The sequence below is a fragment of the Notolabrus celidotus genome, chromosome 7, assembly GCF_009762535.1.
Source record: "Notolabrus celidotus isolate fNotCel1 chromosome 7, fNotCel1.pri, whole genome shotgun sequence".
Classification (NCBI taxonomy): domain Eukaryota; kingdom Metazoa; phylum Chordata; class Actinopteri; order Labriformes; family Labridae; genus Notolabrus; species Notolabrus celidotus.
Window position 1 is genome coordinate 1,450,770 of NC_048278.1, and position 19,867 is coordinate 1,470,636.

At 41.7% G+C, this 19,867-nt stretch overlaps 2 protein-coding genes across 3 annotated transcripts in view; both read right to left on the reverse strand.

The window, feature by feature from the left end:
• Positions 1 to 7,775: 7,775 nt before the first annotated feature.
• LOC117816296 (ependymin-like) lies at positions 7,776 to 14,438 on the reverse strand. Its single transcript, XM_034688500.1, has 6 exons — positions 14,285 to 14,438; positions 11,195 to 11,229; positions 10,962 to 11,093; positions 10,509 to 10,692; positions 10,239 to 10,326; positions 7,776 to 8,008 (listed from the first exon to the last, which is right to left on the reverse strand). Exons 1-6 carry the CDS (start codon positions 14,358 to 14,360, stop codon positions 7,858 to 7,860), a joined length of 666 nt encoding a protein of 221 aa, XP_034544391.1. The 5' UTR covers positions 14,361 to 14,438; the 3' UTR covers positions 7,776 to 7,857.
• A 3,655-nt stretch (positions 14,439 to 18,093) lies between these two features.
• pnpla6 (patatin-like phospholipase domain containing 6) overlaps positions 18,094 to 19,867 on the reverse strand; it is a 45,673-nt gene continuing 43,899 nt past the window's right edge. The window contains exon 36 of one of the 2 annotated variants that reach the window (XM_034687871.1): positions 18,094 to 19,855. In XM_034687871.1, the coding sequence (XP_034543762.1) occupies positions 19,787 to 19,855 (69 nt within the window). In that variant the 3' untranslated portion in view covers positions 18,094 to 19,786. The remainder of the gene's footprint in view (positions 19,856 to 19,867) is intronic. The other variant, XM_034687872.1, reaches the window with a different exon arrangement.

A 19,867-nucleotide genomic window follows, 5' to 3' on the forward strand; every position in this document is an offset into this window, starting at 1 on the left:
ACAAACATAGGAGGTCTAGACCACACTATGTCAAATTATGAACAGAGACCCAACACCAAGACAGGATAAGACTCAGTCTGACCCCACCTTAATCCATCATGAGCATTGCACGTCGCAGTATTTAGCTAGTTACAGTGGTGAGGAAAACCTCCTTTTAACAGGCAGAAACCTCGAGCAGAACCAGACTCATGTTAGACAGACATCATGCCTCGACCGAGTTGGGTCTGGAAAGACAGATAGAGGGGAGTAAGAGAGAGAGGTGATAGTGATGAGACGAGTCGTAGAAGCTGTTGCCGCTGGAGTCCAGCACGTCCATATCAGCTGGAGTCCTGATCGTCCACAGCAGGAGGACGTCTACGGCAGCTCAGAGGAATCTATGAGACAATGGAGCTCAGGGACTCCAGAAAGGTCTATGGTTAGTAACTTTAATGGGACAGGCAGAGTTAAAGTAAGTGATGAAGGGGTTGGGGGGAAGAGGGTGAGCTAGGATCCCAGTGTGTCAGTGTGCCAGTTCCCCCGGCAGTCTAGGCCTATAGCAGCATGACAAAAGCTGGTCCAAGCCTGATCCAGCTTAACTATAAGCTTTATCAAAAAGGAAAGTTTTAAGCCTACTCTTAAAAGTGGAGAGGGTGTCTGCCTCCCGGACCCTGACTGGTAGATGATTCCAAAGGAGAGGGGCCTGATAACTGAAGGTTCTACCTCCCACACTACTTTTAGAGATTTTAGGTACAACTAGCAAGCCTGCATGTTGGGAGCGTAGAGTTCTAGAGGGGTAATAGAGCACTATGAGCTCTTTAAGATACGAGGGTGTCTGATTTTTAAGGGCTTTGTAGGTTAAAAGAAGGATTTTAAATTCTATTCTACATTTTATTGGGAGCCAGTGTAGAGAAGCTAGCACTTTGAACTTTGTTGTTTTAGCATCTGCCAGTGGTTTAGGTTTTTGATAGTGATTGACAGCTGTCTTTACAACTCACAGCTACACCTCGACAGGTTCAAGCTGCATCACGAGGTGTGGTTTGTGCATTCTGTACTGTTACATGGAGGGCTGCACACTGAATACACTTTCTTGTGATCTTCTGCTCAAACATTTATATGCCCAATTTCTCCTGAATAGGTAATCATACAGAGAGCTACACAGACACATGATGAAACACACAGAGAGAGAAATACAGGGAGGAGAAGATGGAGGTGCATGAAGAGGAGGTCCGGCCTCTCTCTTCAGCCTAAAGAGGATAATTGGTGGCCGACCCCGCGACGTCCATCATCCTCCTCTGAATACAAGGTGATGATGACTAACACTGCTGCGCCCGGAGCAGCTGCGTCACGTGCACCCACCAGGTATTACTGTTCACACTCCAAACACACACCCCCGCACACAACACACACAACCTGTAACCTTTCATGCAGAGTCTTATTTGTATGTGTAGTACCCACTGAGTGGAGTCATCCCTCTCTAATGGGTGTAATTAGTGCGCTTTGATCAGGCTGGTTTGGTGCTCAGTAAGTACTCGGAGTAGTAATAAAGGAGGTGTTGTTGTGGGTGAACGAGTGGGTTCATGCGTGCAATTATTCAAGTATTTTTCTTTCTTTGTGCACGCTGCAGAGTGGAAAGTTAACCTGGCAGCGCAGGTGAAGTAATGTGATGTTTCCTTTCACGCACATGCATGTGACAGACCTCACACAACTCCTTATATTACCATGCATCAGTAAACACAATGCTCAGCTTCATAGGTCATGCATCAGTGGAAGGTAAATTTGTCAAAAGTCACATGAGACTATTAAACAAAAGACACTGAAAACAGCTTTCCACTTGGATTAGTTCCCAAACAGAATTTACATCAGGGATTAATTTTGTATGTACAGTGTGGGAGTTGGTATCAGACAGCAAGAGCTTTCTGTACACTCCTCACTTTGCACCAATATTTGACTATCATCCATCACGCATGAGGGCAAACAATGAGGATGTTTGGAGCATGACCAGATCCTCTGGAATAGGAAAGCGTATTCTCTCATCCTCATTCCACCTGCATAAACCCACAGCCTGAACCCACAGCCTGAACCAACCCCAGCCTCGCCACACTCCTCCGAGATGATTCTTGCACCGAGCTGCTCAGTAAGTCATGGAAATTCTCCAGATGACAGCGTGCACTAATTTGCATCAGGAAATATTTGCAGGAGCATCAAATGTGGCTGAGGAACACTCTCATCACTGAAATTGCTTCTATTTACAATCACACCCCACTAAGTGCAGGAACGTAAATCATCCTCATTCGCACAAAAGGGCTTCGGAAGCCAACTCCTCCACTCTCTGAGATGCAAAGCAAAAGTGTGAGAAAACATCTGCTGCATCCTGAATTCAAACCCTCTCTGGTTTGCATTCCCAAGTGTTTGAAGTGTCAACAAATCTGCTGTGCATTAAATACCATTTATGTAACCGACACACTGGGAGAAGACGAATCAGGGGAAATCTAAAGATGGAGTTTGGTTTAAAGAAAGTTGATCTAAGTTCTCATCAAGAAATTGAACATTTATATATAAAAATATCCTTTAAAGTACGATAGAATAAAAGATAAGTTGCATGTTGGGTGCAGATTTAGTCTAATGGTTAAATCGCACACCCATATAGCGGGCTGCCAGGGTTCAATTCCAGCCTGCAGTCCCTTTCCAGCATGTTATTCCTCCACTCTCTCTCCTGGTATCCAAACAGAGCCGGTCTAGACCGTACTCTATGTTCTATTATTAACAAAGACCCAACATAAAGACAGGATAAGATCCAGTCCCATCTTCCAGACAGGACTCAGTCTGATCTCTTCTTAATCCACCATGAGCAGAGCACTTTGCAGCATTTAGCAAGTTACAGTGGCAAGGACAAACTTCCTTTAACAGGCAGAAACCTCCAGCAGGACCAGACTCATGTTAGACACACATCTGCTGAGACCGTGTTGGAGAGAGGGATAGAGGGAGATGAAGAGAGAGAGAGAGATGATAGTGGGGAGACAGATAGTAGTTGCTGTAGCAGCTGGAGTCTGGCACGTCCACAGCAGCAGAGATCCAGAGGAACCTACGAGACAAGGGAGCTCAGGGACTCAAGTGAGCAGAGACCAGAGAGCATGATAAGAAAGGTTACATTAAAATAGTGTGCAACAGGGGCGCTGTTGACCTAGCCGTTTAAGAGTGTGCCCCATATTTAGAGGCATGTCTCTGCATGTCTTCCGCTCTCTGCTCCCCAAATTTCCTGTCTCTCTTCAGCTGTCCTATCCAATAAACAAAAACTGCCCCAAAATAAATGATAAATAATGTGCAACCACTACAATAGACTTGTGGTCATTGATAGCAAAGATGTAAACATGTATCCAGTGTATTTCTTGGGAGTGTCTCTGCAATTTAAAATTGTGCATCTCATTAAAGATAGATTTGTTTCATGTTTGTGCAGGAAGGAAAGGTCTGAAGGTCGTCCTTAATTTAATGGTAAAAACTGTCAGGTGACCTCTGCAGTTGTGCATTAAGGTGTTAATTGGTGTGTGAGACATTGGAACCAAAGTACTTTGTTAACTTGAGAATTAGATAATAGTTTGTGTTAAAGATAGTTTGTTGATTAAACTAGTTACAGCTCCTGTTAGACGGTTTTAACTGAATATGATCTACAAAATCAAACAAGAGCATCAACAACAACACTGATTATTCCTTTAGAGTTATTTTGTATGCACGACACTCCCGCCACAGGGAAGCTGTCGTACAAAGAGATTAACTGCACACTGCTGGCACAGCTTTTTAAAAATGTTGCCCACAACAGATGCATTCTTTGTCGTTTGTTTGACATTTAAAATGAGAAAGAATGAGATTTTCTCTCTGAAAAATTGATCCAGGACAACATCAGCAAAATGATGAATTGGCCCTCTTTGGGGAAAGTCTCTCACAGGAGCTTTAAGTTACACAGCATAAAGTTAAAGTCACAGGGTATCTCAAAGAAATCAAACCTGACTTTTGGTTTGTCATGAACTTGAACAGCTCCTCCTGGGTCCTCACGGTTTGAATCACCCTTCATGCTATGTCATCTGATCAATCTTTAAAGACTTTTGCGCATTAAATTCTCTTCAAATCTTCCTCTTGACTCTTTGTTTCACAAGTGATAGTTTGGAGTGACACAGGAGTGTGAGAATATGTTGTTATAAAGAGTAAACTGAAGTTAGATGGTGAAGTGTTGCACAGTTTTGGCAATGCATGCTTGAAGGATCGAAGAAGTATCAGGATTGTTTTTGGCAGAGCTGCAGGAGTCAGTTTAAGATATTCTGCTCTCCGACGGTGCGATGTTGGAAGCACAGCTCAGTATTTGCAGTCAGTCACTCAGGAAACTTTAAATGCACAGTATGGACAGTTTACATATGTGTGAAGTTCTTTTCTGTTTCTGGTTTATTCTGTTGTTTTTGTTATTTTAAAATCTGCTCCTGTGACTCTGCTGACAGTTTGAAGGTGAAGATAAAATTGCCTCCACTTTCCAGCGACTTTGTCATTGACCTGCACTCAGGCACAAAATTAACAAATCTGCAAACGGCTTCTTACACTTTAACATTTCAGCTCAGTTAAATCTGCTAAAACTGGAAGGTAGAACCATCTTCAGCGGCGTAATTTCCTTTTCACAACAGGGACTTTACACACAGACCGATCCCTTCCTGCGCAGGCCTACGCCAAAGTCCCAGCACGCTCAGATAACCATTAGACTGATAATTAGACAGACTAGCAGGGCTATTATTGCCGCTAATGCTTCCATAGCAGGCTCTCGTCTTTTTAATCACACAGGACAGATGAGTAATTTTATAACGGTGGGGTTGGATAGCCACCTCCGAGTACCTCACTGTTGATTATTAAAAGATGACTCACAAATCCCAGAAGGAAACCCGTGTGAGAAGAAGCTCTGATGACAAAAGAGACAGCGCTTTTATTGATGTGTAGTGGGTTAGTCAGCCATTACTGTAAGCAGACACAGTGGAGTGGTTCAGTAAATTAAGAAGTTTTCAAATGATATCAGGGACGGAACAACAAAAGGAAACTTTTAAATGGATGTTTTTCCTGTCGGGTGTAAAATGTCTTGTTTGAGCCGAGAACTCGATTGTAGATAAACTGATCATCTGCTGGAACACACACACACACACACACACACACACACACACACACGGATACACATGTCTCCTAAATTCACATTGTGCCTCATGGGTTTCTCCTACCTCCAATAACCAGCATTTATAAATAGTAAACACTGGATTTACTCTGAATGAGGCGACAAAATTCAATTTATAAAAATGTATGAAAGGTAACGTCTCCTCTGAAGCTTTCTGCCTGATGCGATGAATGTGATATTAACATGAAAAAGTGTTTATCTCAGCTGAAAACTATACATTCAATGAAAGAGAAATAACACTTTGCATTCAAGTATCATAAATTAATTAAACCGACTCAGTACGATGTTAGCTGCTCATTTAATGACAGAACTAACACCAGGGATTAAAGAGGTAGAAGAAAAAAGGGAGGTTAAAATAAAGTGTCACCACTCAGGGTCCCACAGGGTCTTCGGTCTCTGCTCATCAAGTTAAAGAGAGAGTCAGCTTCATAAATCAAACCCTGAGAACAGAGCGATGCTGCCTCCATCTACTGCAGGACGAGGAGTACTGCAGCTCTCTGCCTCTGCAGGGTTTTAAAAAACAGGAACAGCTCTTTTAAATGTATTTAATATCAAAATAAAACATCTATTTGACACATGCATGCTTTAGCTCTTGTGTGGTTAAGTTTTTTTAAATTTTCTGTCAGTGTTTTCATGTATCAGGATAAGACACAAGGACTTTTTTATTTACTGTACTTATGATGTTTTATTTCTTAATTTCCCCCAAAAAAGCCTCCCAATAAATGTGATTTAAATATTTAGTTGGTCATTGAAGAAACGTCCAATAAGTGTGTGATGAAATTATTATATTAAGCAATAATTGGTAACACTTTACAATAAGGGTCCCTTAATCAGCATTAGTTAATGCATTATTAAGCATTAATTAACAGTTTAATAATAGTTTAATAATCGTTACAATGTATTACCTAACATTAACTAACACAGTAGTTAGTGCATTAATAAGCAGTTAATTAATGTCCACTGCTCAGAGTTAATTAATACATTATTAAGCATTAATAAAAGTTACAAAACTTAATTAGTTAACCATTAGTGAATGCTTTCTGGACCCTTATTGTAAAGTGTAACACATGCATCACTTAAGTAACACATTATAAATGCTAAACTGCCTCATAAGCATAAGCATAAGCATAAGCGTGTGCATCACTTTCAAGTGTCCTCTGGAAACACTTCTGTTGTGTTGCTGTCTATTTGCAGCGCGTTTTTCTAATGTATTGTGTTGTGGTCTTTGCATCGCGTTTTCTAAATGCTGCGCATGTGTTGTCAAATTGATGAAGATGTTTTCTTAATTTGCTTGTGTTTTGTCTTTTTGCATGTGTTTTCTTAAGTTGCAGTGCTGTGAGCTCTCAGGGCCACCGTACTTCTCTGTGCCAGTTGAGATGTTATCTGTGATTATCTGTTTTATTCTAAATAAAATGTGTTCAATTCTTTACATGTGTTGCTTCAACTACATTTCAACTCATTTTGCTTCAGCGTATGTGTTACCTAAGAGATACATGTGTTACACTTTACAATAAGGGTCCAGAAAGCATTCACTAATGCTTAATTATGGTTAAGTAATAATTATGAGGCAGTTTAGCATTTATAATGTGTTACTTAAGTGATGCATGTGTTACACTTTACAATAAGGGTCCAGAAAGCATTCACTAATGGTTAACTAATTAAGTTTTGTAACTTTTATTAATGCTTTATAATGTATTAATTAACTCTGAGCAGTGGACATTAATTAACTGCTTATTAATGCATTAACTAATGTGTTAGTTAATGTTAGGTAATACATTATAACGATTATTAAACTATTATTAAACTGTTAATTAATGCTTAATAATGCATTAACTAACGCTAATTAAGGGACCCTTATTGTAAAGTGTTACCCAATAATTAAATGATTATATTTACAGTAAACCCTCACGTTTATAATAATGAATGATCTAGTTCAGTTGTCCTCTCTCCTCTGCTCTCAATATGTGAAAACTGGAGGTTTTAATACAATTACTCAGTTTGTTTTTATGATGATCTGAGAGTTTCATCAAATACATCATGAACATTAACATGCGTTGTCTTATTTATATTTTGTGTTGTTTTGTTTTTTAAAAGACATCTGGATAAAGTTTCATATGAAACATATAATTATTTAAAATATTTAAGCAGTTTTTCATGCTTTTATTTTGAAGGAACAGGCTGCTTCAGGCACCCTGGGATATGAGCTTCAGTAAGAAAAGACAGGTGAGCACTGAGAATGATGGATTCACTTTAACCACCAAGGACAGGACACAGGAAGGAAAAAACTCACAAGGACGCCATTGATCTACGATCAGAAACCTCCTCTCAGGGGACAGCTGACAAATCACCTCCTCAGACGTGCTTCATGTCTCCCTATCAGTGTACAACAATTCAAAATACCAACTGCAGATAAGTTATGGAACTATTATTAATGCTTTAACTGATTTTATTATGGAGGCTGACAGAAATACTGAAGCAGGAGTGCTGCGACAGAAACTGTTCTCAGGTTACCTTTCTTTTCTTATCTTATAGGCCAGATTTGCTTTAACTCTCTACCCATCTTCAGGGTCTCTGAGACATGAAACACAGAGAACCAGGGTCACAGATGTACAGGTTTTATTTAACTCTAAGTACTACTCCATGAACATTGAAGTTTTAGGGTTGAGAGATGCTCCAGAAGTTTACTCCTCCATGTGGCTCCTCAAAGCCGGAGACTTCAGGGCGGTGAACATGTTGTCTGGAGTCTCGGTCTCCTCCAGTTGGGCCTTGGCACAGAGGAAGGGAGGGTGGAAGTCCATGGGGTTAACGTTGCCAAGGACCCAGTTGAAGGTGCTGAAATGAAGATAAAGTTCACTTTGAGAGAAAGCTTAAAGATTGTTTGACTGTCGAGGATAATAAAAAACAACATCATGTAAAATCTGTAGAAGTTGTAGTAAAATCATTATTATCTCTGTGTAGTGTACTAATAATATTATTTTTAAAAACTGCCAATAAGTAAAGTAAATAACAAGTACTAAACATAATAATAATAATAGTGATATATTTATTATAACCGTTATTAATCATATTATTATTATTTAATTCTTATAACTAATCCTATTATTGCTGTGTAATAATAAACATTTAACATTTTTTGTAGTAGTAGTGTTATTATATTATAATGTTAAATTAATGATAATAAAAAACAATAATAACGATAACAATGATTATAACAATTACCATTATTGCTGTTATATTAATAATATTAATAATAATTACAAATAATAATAGGCAATAATAACTACTAAAAATATAATAAATAATAAAATGTTAATTGCTATTCTTATTAGTGTATTATTATTGCTGTATAATAATAATAATATACTACTAATACTAATAATAATAATAATAATAATAATAATAATAATACATACATACATATTTGACTAGTATTTTATTATTTTTGAAACAGTGATGTTACTATTATTGTTGGGTTTTTTTCTTTTTTTTTTTTTTTTTTTTTTCTTCTCTTGTCTGCATTTATATTTCTGGTTTGTGTCATGTTTGTCACAAACTGTCAAATATTAATGCAATTTATTCTTGCAGCAAAAGAAAAGAAAGAAAACCTTTTTCTTCTGTGCTTGTGACTGTGTGCATGCAACCATCACCATCCCTCTTAGAACTCTGGCCTATCTTTTATTGACAGCTAATATCATGTTCTGTAAAAGAGGGCGTGCACACCTAGGTGGACCAAAAAATAAATAAATAAATAAATAAAAATAATAGAAAGTGAAAGAAAGATTACATAAGGATATACAAAGGGACAGGGAGAGAGAAGGAGAGAGAGACCTAACACACTTAGATGGAGAGGGACCATCTCACCATGATGCCAAAAAAAAAATCTGTGGGGTGATACTAATGATTAAGCAACCCTTAGTGTCCACAATCATTACTGAAGCTTGGGTCGCAGAGGGTTGCCGCCGTGCTGTGTTCTATTTGTGTAACAAGACCACCACTGGTGCAGATGAAACCACTTGGGTCAGATCAGCCGAGCGGTACGGCCCGGCACCCGGGCCGCGAGAGCAGTCAGACCGAAGGACCCAACCCGCCGCGGGAGACCCAGGCCAGGGAACAAGCCAAGGACCCAGACCGGAAGCAAACAGGTACCGCCGGAGCACCCAGGGCGACCCCCAGGTCACCCAGTAGGAGGAAAGGGGGGCGAGGGGGGGGAGATCCCGCAGAAAACCCGCCCCCCCAACCCTATATCTTTACCTATATCAGTATCTAGTGAGGTGCATTAAAAGAGGGGGGAGAGCCGTAGCGCACTGCTGCACCACAATCTGCCCCCCCCCCCCCCCCCCCCCCCCCCCCCAGTATAAAAACCGGTCCACCCAACCCCCACCCCCCACCCCATGTCTTTACCTATATCAGTATCTAGTGAGGTGCATTAAAATAGGGGGGGGGGGATGGGGGGGCGGGAGAGAGGGGGGAGAGCCGTAGCGCACTACTGCACCACAATCTGCCCCCCCCCCCAGTATAAAACCGGTCCACCCAACCCCCACCCCCCACCCCATGTCTTTACCTATATCAGCATCTAGTGAGGTGCATTAAAATAAGGGGGTGGAAGGGAGGCGGGAGAGGGGGGGGGAGAGCCTTGGTGCACTGATGCCCCATCATCTGCCCCTCCCCCCTGTATAAAACCCGCCCACCCATCAGCACCCCCAACCCTATTGTCTTTTTCTTTTCTTTTTTTTTTTTACTATTATTGTTATTATTACTATTGTTATTGTTGTTATTACTATTATTATTGTCAGTTTCCTCATTTAACAACATTAATAACAACTCTCAACTTTCTGCTCTGTAGGGAAAGTTCTGTTGAAATGTGAAAAGTGATGATTCACATTTTAATTTGCTCTACATTATTGAATAAATGATTTACACATATGTTTTCTTTCATTAGAACATGAGATACAGCATACAACTCTTTAAAACTTAAACAAATAGACATAAAGGTGAAACAGAAATATTAATATGGATAGTAGCATCGTGTTGATCCAATAGTTAAGTCATCTCAGGTTCTCACCTCAGAGTGTGCCATCCACTGGCTGGAGTGAACCTGGAGAAGGTCAGGGGGATGCAGCCAATCTCAGTGAACACACTGGAGAACGTGCCTGAGGTCACATAAAGCAGAGGTCACATGTGACTTTCAGATCCTTTAATTATCTGTTCATTCTGAGAACTAAGAGTGTGGGTCCTGACAACAACCTGATTCAGGGTCAAATCATCAAATGTAACTTCACATCTTGTCAAAATAAAACCCGATTTGTGGAATAAGGATTCAGTCATCTCTCACCGTTTCCTGGCAGGCTTCCATACCAGGTGTTGGTCAGCACGCCCATGCCCCAGGAGGAAGAGGAGCCCATGAACACCTGACCCATCAGTTTAGCATCAGAGGGAACTTGCATGGGAATGAAGTCAGTGTCCAGCTTCTTCTTCTTGCAGGAGAAACTGCTCCAGTTAATCTCATAATAGACTTTCTAGAGGGACAAAGAGAGAACCGAATGCTTCACATCCTCGATGTTATGTTAAATATGTTCACCCCCTGTAAATTGGTCTCTTATTCATGATGTTGCCTCTATTGGGTTGTCTATGAATTTAGAATTTCCTATTGTTCTCCCACACATGTCAATCAACCGATGACACATTGTCAAAACTGTCACCTTACTAACAGCCCGAAAATCCAATATGCTTCTGTGACTTCACCAGACAGAAAAATGTTTGCAGAACACAGAGCGGCTTTCTGTACCTGACCGAAAAGCATGAGCTTATCCATAACACTGGTGTAGTTGCCATCAAGCCCCATGGCTCTGACTCTCATCCTCTGACCAATAGCATCATAGCTGACTTGTCCTGTGGACATCATGCTGTCTGCAGACATCTGAAAAAGACACAGAGCACCGAGTGAAGGGAAGAAAGGGATCAGTGGACGTGTGCACATGAAGGAGAGATTAGATGAGTGAGACTCAGGATCAGACTCACCAGGGTGAAACCTCCACTCATCAAGGCCGGAGAGACTGAAAGAGGAAATCAGATCTCTTAACAGCAGCTTCATACATAAAATAAGATCCTCCTTTATTCGTCCCACAACGGGGAAATTCATGGAGTTACAGCAGCAAACAAGAAGGTGTACAGTACAAGAATTTAACAAGAATATATATAGAAAAAGAAATGTTCATCAGAGACGACAGCTTGGCAATAATTGTCCTGTCAGCCACCACCTCCACAGGGTCCATGCGGCTCATTTCAGGATGACTTTCAGGAACAAGCAGCAAAAATATATCAACAAATGTAGACCAAGGCAGTTTCAAAACTGTGATACAAGGAAAAAAAGAAAAATCACCTGAGACAGAAATTGCTTGGCCCCCCTTGAAATCTGATTGGCCTTCCCAATGCCCCTCAAAGTCTTATACAGTGGTGGGAAAAAGTTTTCAGACACCCCAAATATTGCATTGAGAATCACTCTTAAGGCGTTTTTCGACCACAGGAACTTTACCCCGGAACTAGGGACTTTACCCCTGAAGTACGTGCGTTTCGACTGGAGGAACCAGGGTCTAAATTTAGTTCAGGGGTAGTTGGTCTCCCGCTTGCTTGGAGGCTAGTACTTTTCAAAGGTCCTGGGACTTTCGGCTTAACATAACAGTGTTAGTGGATTTTACACAGTTGTTGAAACACAGGGAGTTCCTGGAAATGCATCCTGGTTTAGTTTTTATAAAGATTTCAAAACATTATTTAATATAATTTTTTTCCATATATCACTGGCCGGATTTGCACAATCTACCCGGGACTTCATTCCGCGGTCAAAACGCAGACAACAATGGGGGCACAGGGACCTTTTAGTTCAGGGGAAAGTAGTTCTGGGGGCTAAAAGACCCCGGAACTCTTGGTCAAAATGCACCTTTAGGTTTTCAAGTGCAATTTCTGTTAGTACAGTCACAGCCAGGTCAATTCATTTTTTGTTCAGTTTTGAACACATTCTCTGTTATTTGTTGACTTTGATACCGACAATGTTGAGTACTGACATATTGAAGCTGTCAAGAATGTAGCTTTGTTAGTTTTTATTTTAAACAACAAACAAAAAAAATATCATTAGTATTTGTTTATGTCTGTCTAATGAACACTGATGTGCTCAATGTAAAACACTATGATGAATGGAAAACACTTCCTCTCCATTCGGGGCGGCAGTAGCTCAGTCCATAGGGACTTGGCTTGGGAACCGAAGGGTCGCCGGTACGAGTCCCAGCATGGACGAAGTTTGGCAAGTGGACTGATGGCTGGAGAGGTGCTGGTTCACCTGCCTGGGCCCTGCCGAGGTGCCCTTGAGCAAGGCACCGAACCCCCAACTACTCGGGGTGCTCTGGTTGACGACAGCATCCTCACTCTGACATCTCTCCCTAAGCATGTTCACTGCATGTGTGTGCATTTGTATGTATATACCAAAAAACTGTATGTGTAGCATGTCCAAAATAGCACCAGTGAAAAAATTTAATTTCCCCCCTGGAGATCAATAAAGTACCTTTCTGTCGTGGAATTTTCATAGTCTTATATATATGTATATAAGAATGTTTAACTATTGAATTCTTTCAGTCTAAATGTCATGTTTAGAGTAACTTGTTTCCTATGTCGTCTGTGACGGGCGAGATAGTGTCAGGGTAGTAGTCAATGTCTCTCCCCCTGCTCCTGTCTTTATCTATGTGTTATGGCCGACTTACTGTCTCCAGAACTAGAGCACAGGTCTTCTTCCCACTTGTTGTGTTCCTATTTTCCAAACATGGTTATCTAACTTTAGTGTCGTCTTCGGGGGGGAATAAATACCATGCCAAGGGTTTTGTCTGTCAGAACTGACTTGGCATTGCACTGCACTCTCCTGCCTGTGTACTGTTATGTTATTTCTCCTTGATCAAGTTCTACATAAACTATTTCAACGTAAGCCGTCCGAGTCTCCTGAGTCTTCTGTGTCCAGTGTCCAGTTTGTTGCTGAATTCCATCACACTTTCTTTCTTCTCTAATGCTTGAAACACAAAAAAAATTCTTCCACAAATATTTCATGACAATGTTTGAGATTATATACAATTTTAAGGGTGTCCGAAAACTGTTTTCCACCACTGTACTTGGATCGGCCCTTGTGCGTCATCAGCAACAGGACTTATGATGAGATCAACTTTTTGAGCTGTGCTGACACACTGCTCTTAACTTTCTTTGTTTTTCAATGTGGCACTTTTCTTTCGTTGACTTTGCACGACATCTTTTTTTTGAGTCCTTGAAGATCTTAGAATTTAAGTGTTGCCTCGACGTTGTGTTCATTTTTACAGTTAAAACATCTTAAACAAGACTACAACCTCTTTAGGACACCTCACTGTTAGTAGTCATTCGTGTGTGCACGTACTTCATGCCACAGTTTGACCAACTCAGTCTACAAAGTCTGGTCCCGCCTGGGACCAGAGTAAGGGTCTGACGTTTTCAGCTCTTATGATGCTCCTTTGAAATGTGGCAGCAGTTTTAGTTAGGAGCTGAATCATTTGTTATAAAATAATCTGTCACATCAGTGAGGATAAAAAATACAAATGTAACTTTTTCATCTAGATGACCTGACAGAAATCTGTCATACATTTTGAGTTGTGCAAAATAAAAGTCTCCACAAGTTAAAGCCATATGGTACTCATAACCTGTAATAGTTTGACCCCTGTGTTGTATTTTGATTTAAGTTTTACCTGCTGACATAGACCCGTGTGCATTCAAGAAATAAAGTAAGTAAAGAATAAAGGGGATTGTGTCGCCAGGAATGACAGGAATCACAATTAATATACTTAACTCAACCTAACTGCAAAAATCTAATAAATTTACACAAAATAGAGTAAAAACTGTATAAATTTAAAGTAAATGTGCAAAAGCTGTTGAACAAATTGAGTCTTAGTGTAGTGAGGAAGAGAAGTGACACACAGGATGGTTAAAGCTACTTCATGGGATTCTGGCCCAAGTTACAGTTTTTCTCATCTACAGTCAAATCTTTCAAAGCTTCCACAATTTGCAAAAAGACACTCCAAACTTTAAAACATCTCCCTCCGGACTCACCGCAGGGTTTGGGTGCCTGGCTGGAAGCAGCAGCCAGCAGCAGGCCGAGGCAGGACAGCACCGCGAGGACGTTCATGTTGAGAAGCTTTGAGGACAGATTCCAGGAGCAACATACACCTCAATATATACCTGCTCACAGCTGCAGGTGACTCAACCCCCTCCTGTTTTTTTGGGATGGCCCCAAGGTGGAAAATTTTACCCATTTCCATCAGCTGTTCTCAGTGAGAGTTTGAGCTTTATGTGGAGTAATAAAATATATTATGTCATGTTATTTTTAAGCTGTTGTATGCTGAAGCACAGAGATCATATTAAATCATCTCATGTTTCCTCTTCAGTCAGAGGCTTAATAAAATCAAATAATCTTCACTTGTGTACCAAAGAGTTTCCTGACTCTGCCTTTTTTCTTCTGTTGTAACACTCTCCTCCATGTTTAATCCCCTTTGACGTCACATACCTAAACCCTCTTTTCTCTGAGCGCCTGGACTGCAGTTGTAAATATTCCCATGCTGCACAAAGTAAACCCACCTGTTTGTTTCTCAGCCTGCATTTATCTGATGGTGTCAGGTGTGCGTCCGTGTGCTCACAGACCTAAAAAGAGTTTCAGTTTGTGAAAAAGTGTTTGTTTTTTAATTGATGTTGTGAGCTTTATGTTCTATCAGCATGGTTGGTATCATATACTTTACATTTTTACACCAAATCAATTCAATTCAGAGGCTAGAGCAAGGTGTGTGCACAGTACACCCAAAACCGAGTCAGGTGTGCCCTCCTCCTTATCTGCAGGAATATGTTCAGAGTAATAATGATAAGTATACAATATGTGATTTTTTTTAAGGAGGGGCTGTTGAATCGTCTCCTCTGTGAATTTCAAATCCTTCCTGGAAGATTGAGCTTTTTAAAAGATTCAGAAAATGTCTTTTCATGATGTTTGTTTCACTTTGAGATAAAAATAGAGCTCTGGAAAAAAATAAGAGGCCTCTGCAGAATAATCAGTTTTTCTGGTTTTACTATTTATAGGTATGTGTTTGAGTAAAATGAAAATGTGTACATATGTTGTGAGAGAGCATGTGAGTCACAGGTGCAGGTTATGTACACAGATAAGAAGAAACCAGGGCAAAGTGCACGTGTAGAGATAATGTAAGCTGTAGATGCATATACTGTACATACAGTCATGGACGAAAGTATTGGCACCCCTGGAATTTTTCCAGAAAATACACCATTTCTCACAGAAATTGTTGCAATTACAAATGGTTTTGGTATACACATGTTTATTGCATTTATGTGCATTGGAACAACACAAAAAGACTGAAGAAAAAAGACAAAATTGACATAATTTATACAAAACTCAAAAATTTAGGCAGACCAAATTATTGGCACCCTCAACTTAATATTTGGTTGCACACCCTTGAGAAAAAATAACTGAAACCAATCGCTTCCTATAACCAACAACAAGCCTCTTACACCTCTCAACTGGAACTTTCAACCACTCTTCTTTTACAAACTGCTCCAGGTCTCTCAGATTTGAAGGGGGCCTTCTTGCAACAGCAATTTTGAGATCTCTCCACAGGTGTTCAATGGGATTTAGATCCGGACTCATTGCTGGCCACTTAAGAACTCTCCAGCGCCAAGTCTCCAACCATGTCTTTATCCACCATTCTAAGTGTCCTGCGTTGCATTCTTCTGTCAATTTGTCTCTTCCGTCCACGTCCAGGGAGATAGGCCACAGTTCCATGGGTTATAAACTTCTTCATTATATTACGCACAGTGGACAAAGGAATTTCAAGATTTCTGGACCTGGTCTTGTAATCTTGAGATTGTTCATATTTTTCCACAATTTTGCTTCTTAAGTCCTCAGACAATCCTCGGCTCTGCTTTCTCTTCTCCATGCTCGGTGTGACACACACAGGCACACAACACAAAGGTTAAGAGGACTTTGATACATTCTAACTGGCCTCAGGTGGGATTTCTATATTGTCAGCACCTGTTACCTGTCACAGGTGAGTTTAAATGAGCATCACATGCTGGAAATAATATAATTTACCCACAGTTTTAAAAGCGTGCCAATAATTTTGTTCGGCTCATTTTTTGAGTTTTGTGTAAAATTATGTCAATTTTGTTTCTTGTTTTTTCTTTTTTTTCTCTTTCTTCTTTTTTCTTTCTCTTGTCTGCATATATATTTCTGGTTTGTGTCATGTTTGTCACAAACTGTCAAATATTAATGCAATTTATTCTTGCAGCAAAAGAAAAGAAAGAAAACATTTTTCTTCTGTGCTTGTGACTGTGTGCATGAGACCATCACCATCCCTCTTAGAACTCTGGCCTATCTTTTATTGACAGCTAATATCATGTTCTGTAAAAGAGGGCGTGCACACCTAGGTGGGCCAAAAAAAAAAATAAAAAATAAGAGAAAGTGAAAGAAAGATTACATAAGGATATACAAAGGGACAGGGAGAGAGAAGGAGAGAGAGACCTAACACACTTAGATGGAGAGGGACCATCTCACCATGATGCCAAAAAAAAAAACTCTGTGTGGTGATACTAATGATTAAGCAACCCTTAGTGTCCACAATCATTACTGAAGCTTGGGTCGCAGAGGGTTGCCGCCGTGCTGTGTTCTATTTGTGTAACAAGACCACCACTGGTGCAGATGAAACCACTTGGGTCAGACCAGCCGAGCGGTACGGCTCGGCACCCGGGCCACGAGAGCAGTCAGACCGAAGGACCCAACCCGCCGCGGGAGACCCAGGCCAGGGGACAAGCCAAGGACCCAGACCGGAAGCAAGCAGGTACCGCCGGAGCACCCAGGGCGACCCCCAGGTCACCCAGTAGGAGGAAAGGGGGGCGAGGGGGGAGAGATCCCGCAGCCCCCCCAAGGGACACCCCCACAACACCGCCCCCACAGCCCCCCAAGACGGAGCCAAAGGAGCCACCAGGGCCGAGGGGGCCCGGCACCAGGAGCAGACAGCCAGGCAGACGGCCAGGACCAGGACCAGAGCCCACCAAACCGGCGCGCCGGAGTGGGGGGAGGGCGGAGGCGGCAGGGCCAATCCCACCTGCCCCCCCCAGACGGCCCGACCACTCCCCCCACCCACGCCCTGCGACTGATGGACCAGGCTGCGGGGGCATGGAGGGACACCCCAATGGCTGCCGTAGTAACACCCCCCCCAGCTGCGCACCACCCCAACCCCCCAAGAGGACCGCGAGGGAACCCCGGGAAACCCGGCCCCGAGGGCAGCCGCAGACCAGGCCCCCACAGGGGAGGGGGCAGCAGGAGGACGGAGGGTGACAGGGACACCAGCCACCCACCCAGCCCCGATGGGCCCCCAAACACTAAGGCCCCGCCAAACCTGATCTGTGTGTGTGTGATATGATTTGAATTTTGTTTTGTTTTTTTGTTGTATGTATGTTTGTTAGTGAGGTGGATTAAAATAGGGGGGGCTGGAAGGGAGGCGGGAGAGAGGGGGGAGAGCCGCAGCGCACTACTGCACCGCAACCTGCCCCCCCCAGTATAAAACTGGTCCACCCAACCCACACCCCCCACCCCATGTCTTTATGTCAATTTTGTTTCTTGTGTTGTTCCAATGCACATAAATGCAAAAAGTATGTGTATACCAAACACATTTGTAATTGGAACAATTTCTGGGGGAACTGGTGTATTTTCTGGAAAAATTCCAGGGGTGCCAATACCTTCGTCCATGACTGTACAGGAAGATACTCACCTTTGTTTTGTCTCTGAGGTACATCTAATACTCTTCATGTCTACTAAAAACACTCACCGGGTTAAGAAAGAAGAAATGAGCCAACACATGGAGTTACCCAGAACGACGACCATTTTTAATAACCGTGAAAATCTGATGAGCTCATGGTTTTTGAGCGTGTGATGACAGAAGAGTCCGAAGCCACAGGAAGTGATGCATATTCTATTTATTCTTAATATGCGTATTAAATTATCATCACTGTTTTAATTCTTAGGATTCCCTCCATGTCTCACGTAGGTTTGTGAGTGACAAACCAAACGACTCCCGAGCAGGGAATACTTCAAATGTTTCAGTGCAAAACAGCTAAAGCCGAGTTATTTAAATTAGACGACCCCCCCCTCCCTCCCTCCCTCCCTCCCTTCCTCCCTCCCACAGTTTTTAAAAAAGAAAAGCATTTTTAAAAAGCCAGCATTTCACACAATAAATAAAATCAAAGAGGATCTGAAGAGAGGAACCTTTTTCTTGTTTCAGTGGAGGTTCCCTCGTTCTGCAGCGAAGCATCAACTTACAAATTTCACCTTATATACATATATCAATATTAACATGTGTATATTATTATATAATCTTGTTACAATTTCTACAAGAGGTCCGTATTAATTAAAGTGTTAATAGTTACACAAGTTGATTACTGCCCATTCAAGGTTACTCAGTTTCTGCGTGTCGTCCTGATCAGTCCGACTTGTCATCGTTTGTTGGCTAGTTTCAAAGATTTTCATCAGACGCACCTCGCTGACGTTCTGACGTGGGGCCTCTCACTCTGGTTTGTTGCTCCCTTCAGTCACTTTTCTCTGTGAGGGGTTCTAACACTGGTTGTAAAGGCATTGTCTTGATCTCAACACACACACACACACACACACACTCTCACACACTCACTGAAATCACAAATTCATCCATTCTTCTAATCATACGTTGTCTCTATCCTCTGCTGGGTTCAGTCTGCCTGCGGTGCATCAGGCTCACACTGTTCTCTTGATGAGTTTTATATAAATCAAATAAAAACAACACCTCTCTAAGCGCTCTATCTTTTCTTAAACACAGTTACTGAAATCCACGATTAAAACCTTCAGCAGTCACTCATTCTTTTTAAATCTTGTGTCTACTTTTGTTTTTACATCAACATCTAATCCTCCTGAAGCTTTGCCTCACTCGAACATCGTCACTGAACTTTAAGAGCTTTACAGTAGTTTTAACTTCTCAATTCAAAAGCTCACACACACACACACACTCATCTGAACGAGCACACATGACCAGTTAATGGACCATACATTGTGTACAAACAGTGATCACGGAGTGCAATGAACAACATCAGAGACACACAGAGATGCAGAGACAGACTGGACTGGACTCAGACTGTCCTTCTAAAGCAGAGAGTCAGGAGAGTGAGGTGGAGCTCTAAGCGTCTCTGTTTGGTTGTGTTTGGTGGACTTGTTTTGGCAGGGTTGGGACTTGGCAGGCAGGGATTCTGGCAAAGGTTCAGTCTCTTGTGAAAGCAATGAGAGGAAACTCTTGTGTGAAGTACGACTCAAAGATCTTTCCTACTCCAGAAGGGAGATATTGGGTTTTTTCTGACGGTGGGGTCGGCAGGTGATCAGACAAAGTCAGTGAGAGGTTTTTTTGTTTTTTTTAGAGTTACCAGAGTTGCAGGAGCCGAGCGTTGAGCTCAAGTCTCCGGGTTTGTCAGTTTCTGGATCCCGTTATTTGGCCCTTGTTCCTGTCTGAACTCCCTCTGCTCCTCCGTGGCCCGCTGTCAGCAGTCGGAGACTTCAGACGTGTCGCTCGTGAGCTTCCTGCGTTGTCGCACAGATTTCTCCTCATCCTACAAAGTAAG

Excerpts from the sequence above, each read along its gene's own strand:
- LOC117816296 (XM_034688500.1), bottom strand. The coding sequence starts at position 14,360 with ATGAACGTCCTCGCGGTGCTGTCCTGCCTCGGCCTGCTGCTGGCTGCT. Across the intron at positions 11,230-14,284 it reads CCAGGCACCCAAACCCTGCG|TCTCTCCGGCCTTGATGAGT; the intron begins GTGAGTCCGGAG and ends TTCCTCTTTCAG. Across the intron at positions 11,094-11,194 it reads TGAGTGGAGGTTTCACCCTG|ATGTCTGCAGACAGCATGAT; the intron begins GTGAGTCTGATC and ends TGTCTTTTTCAG.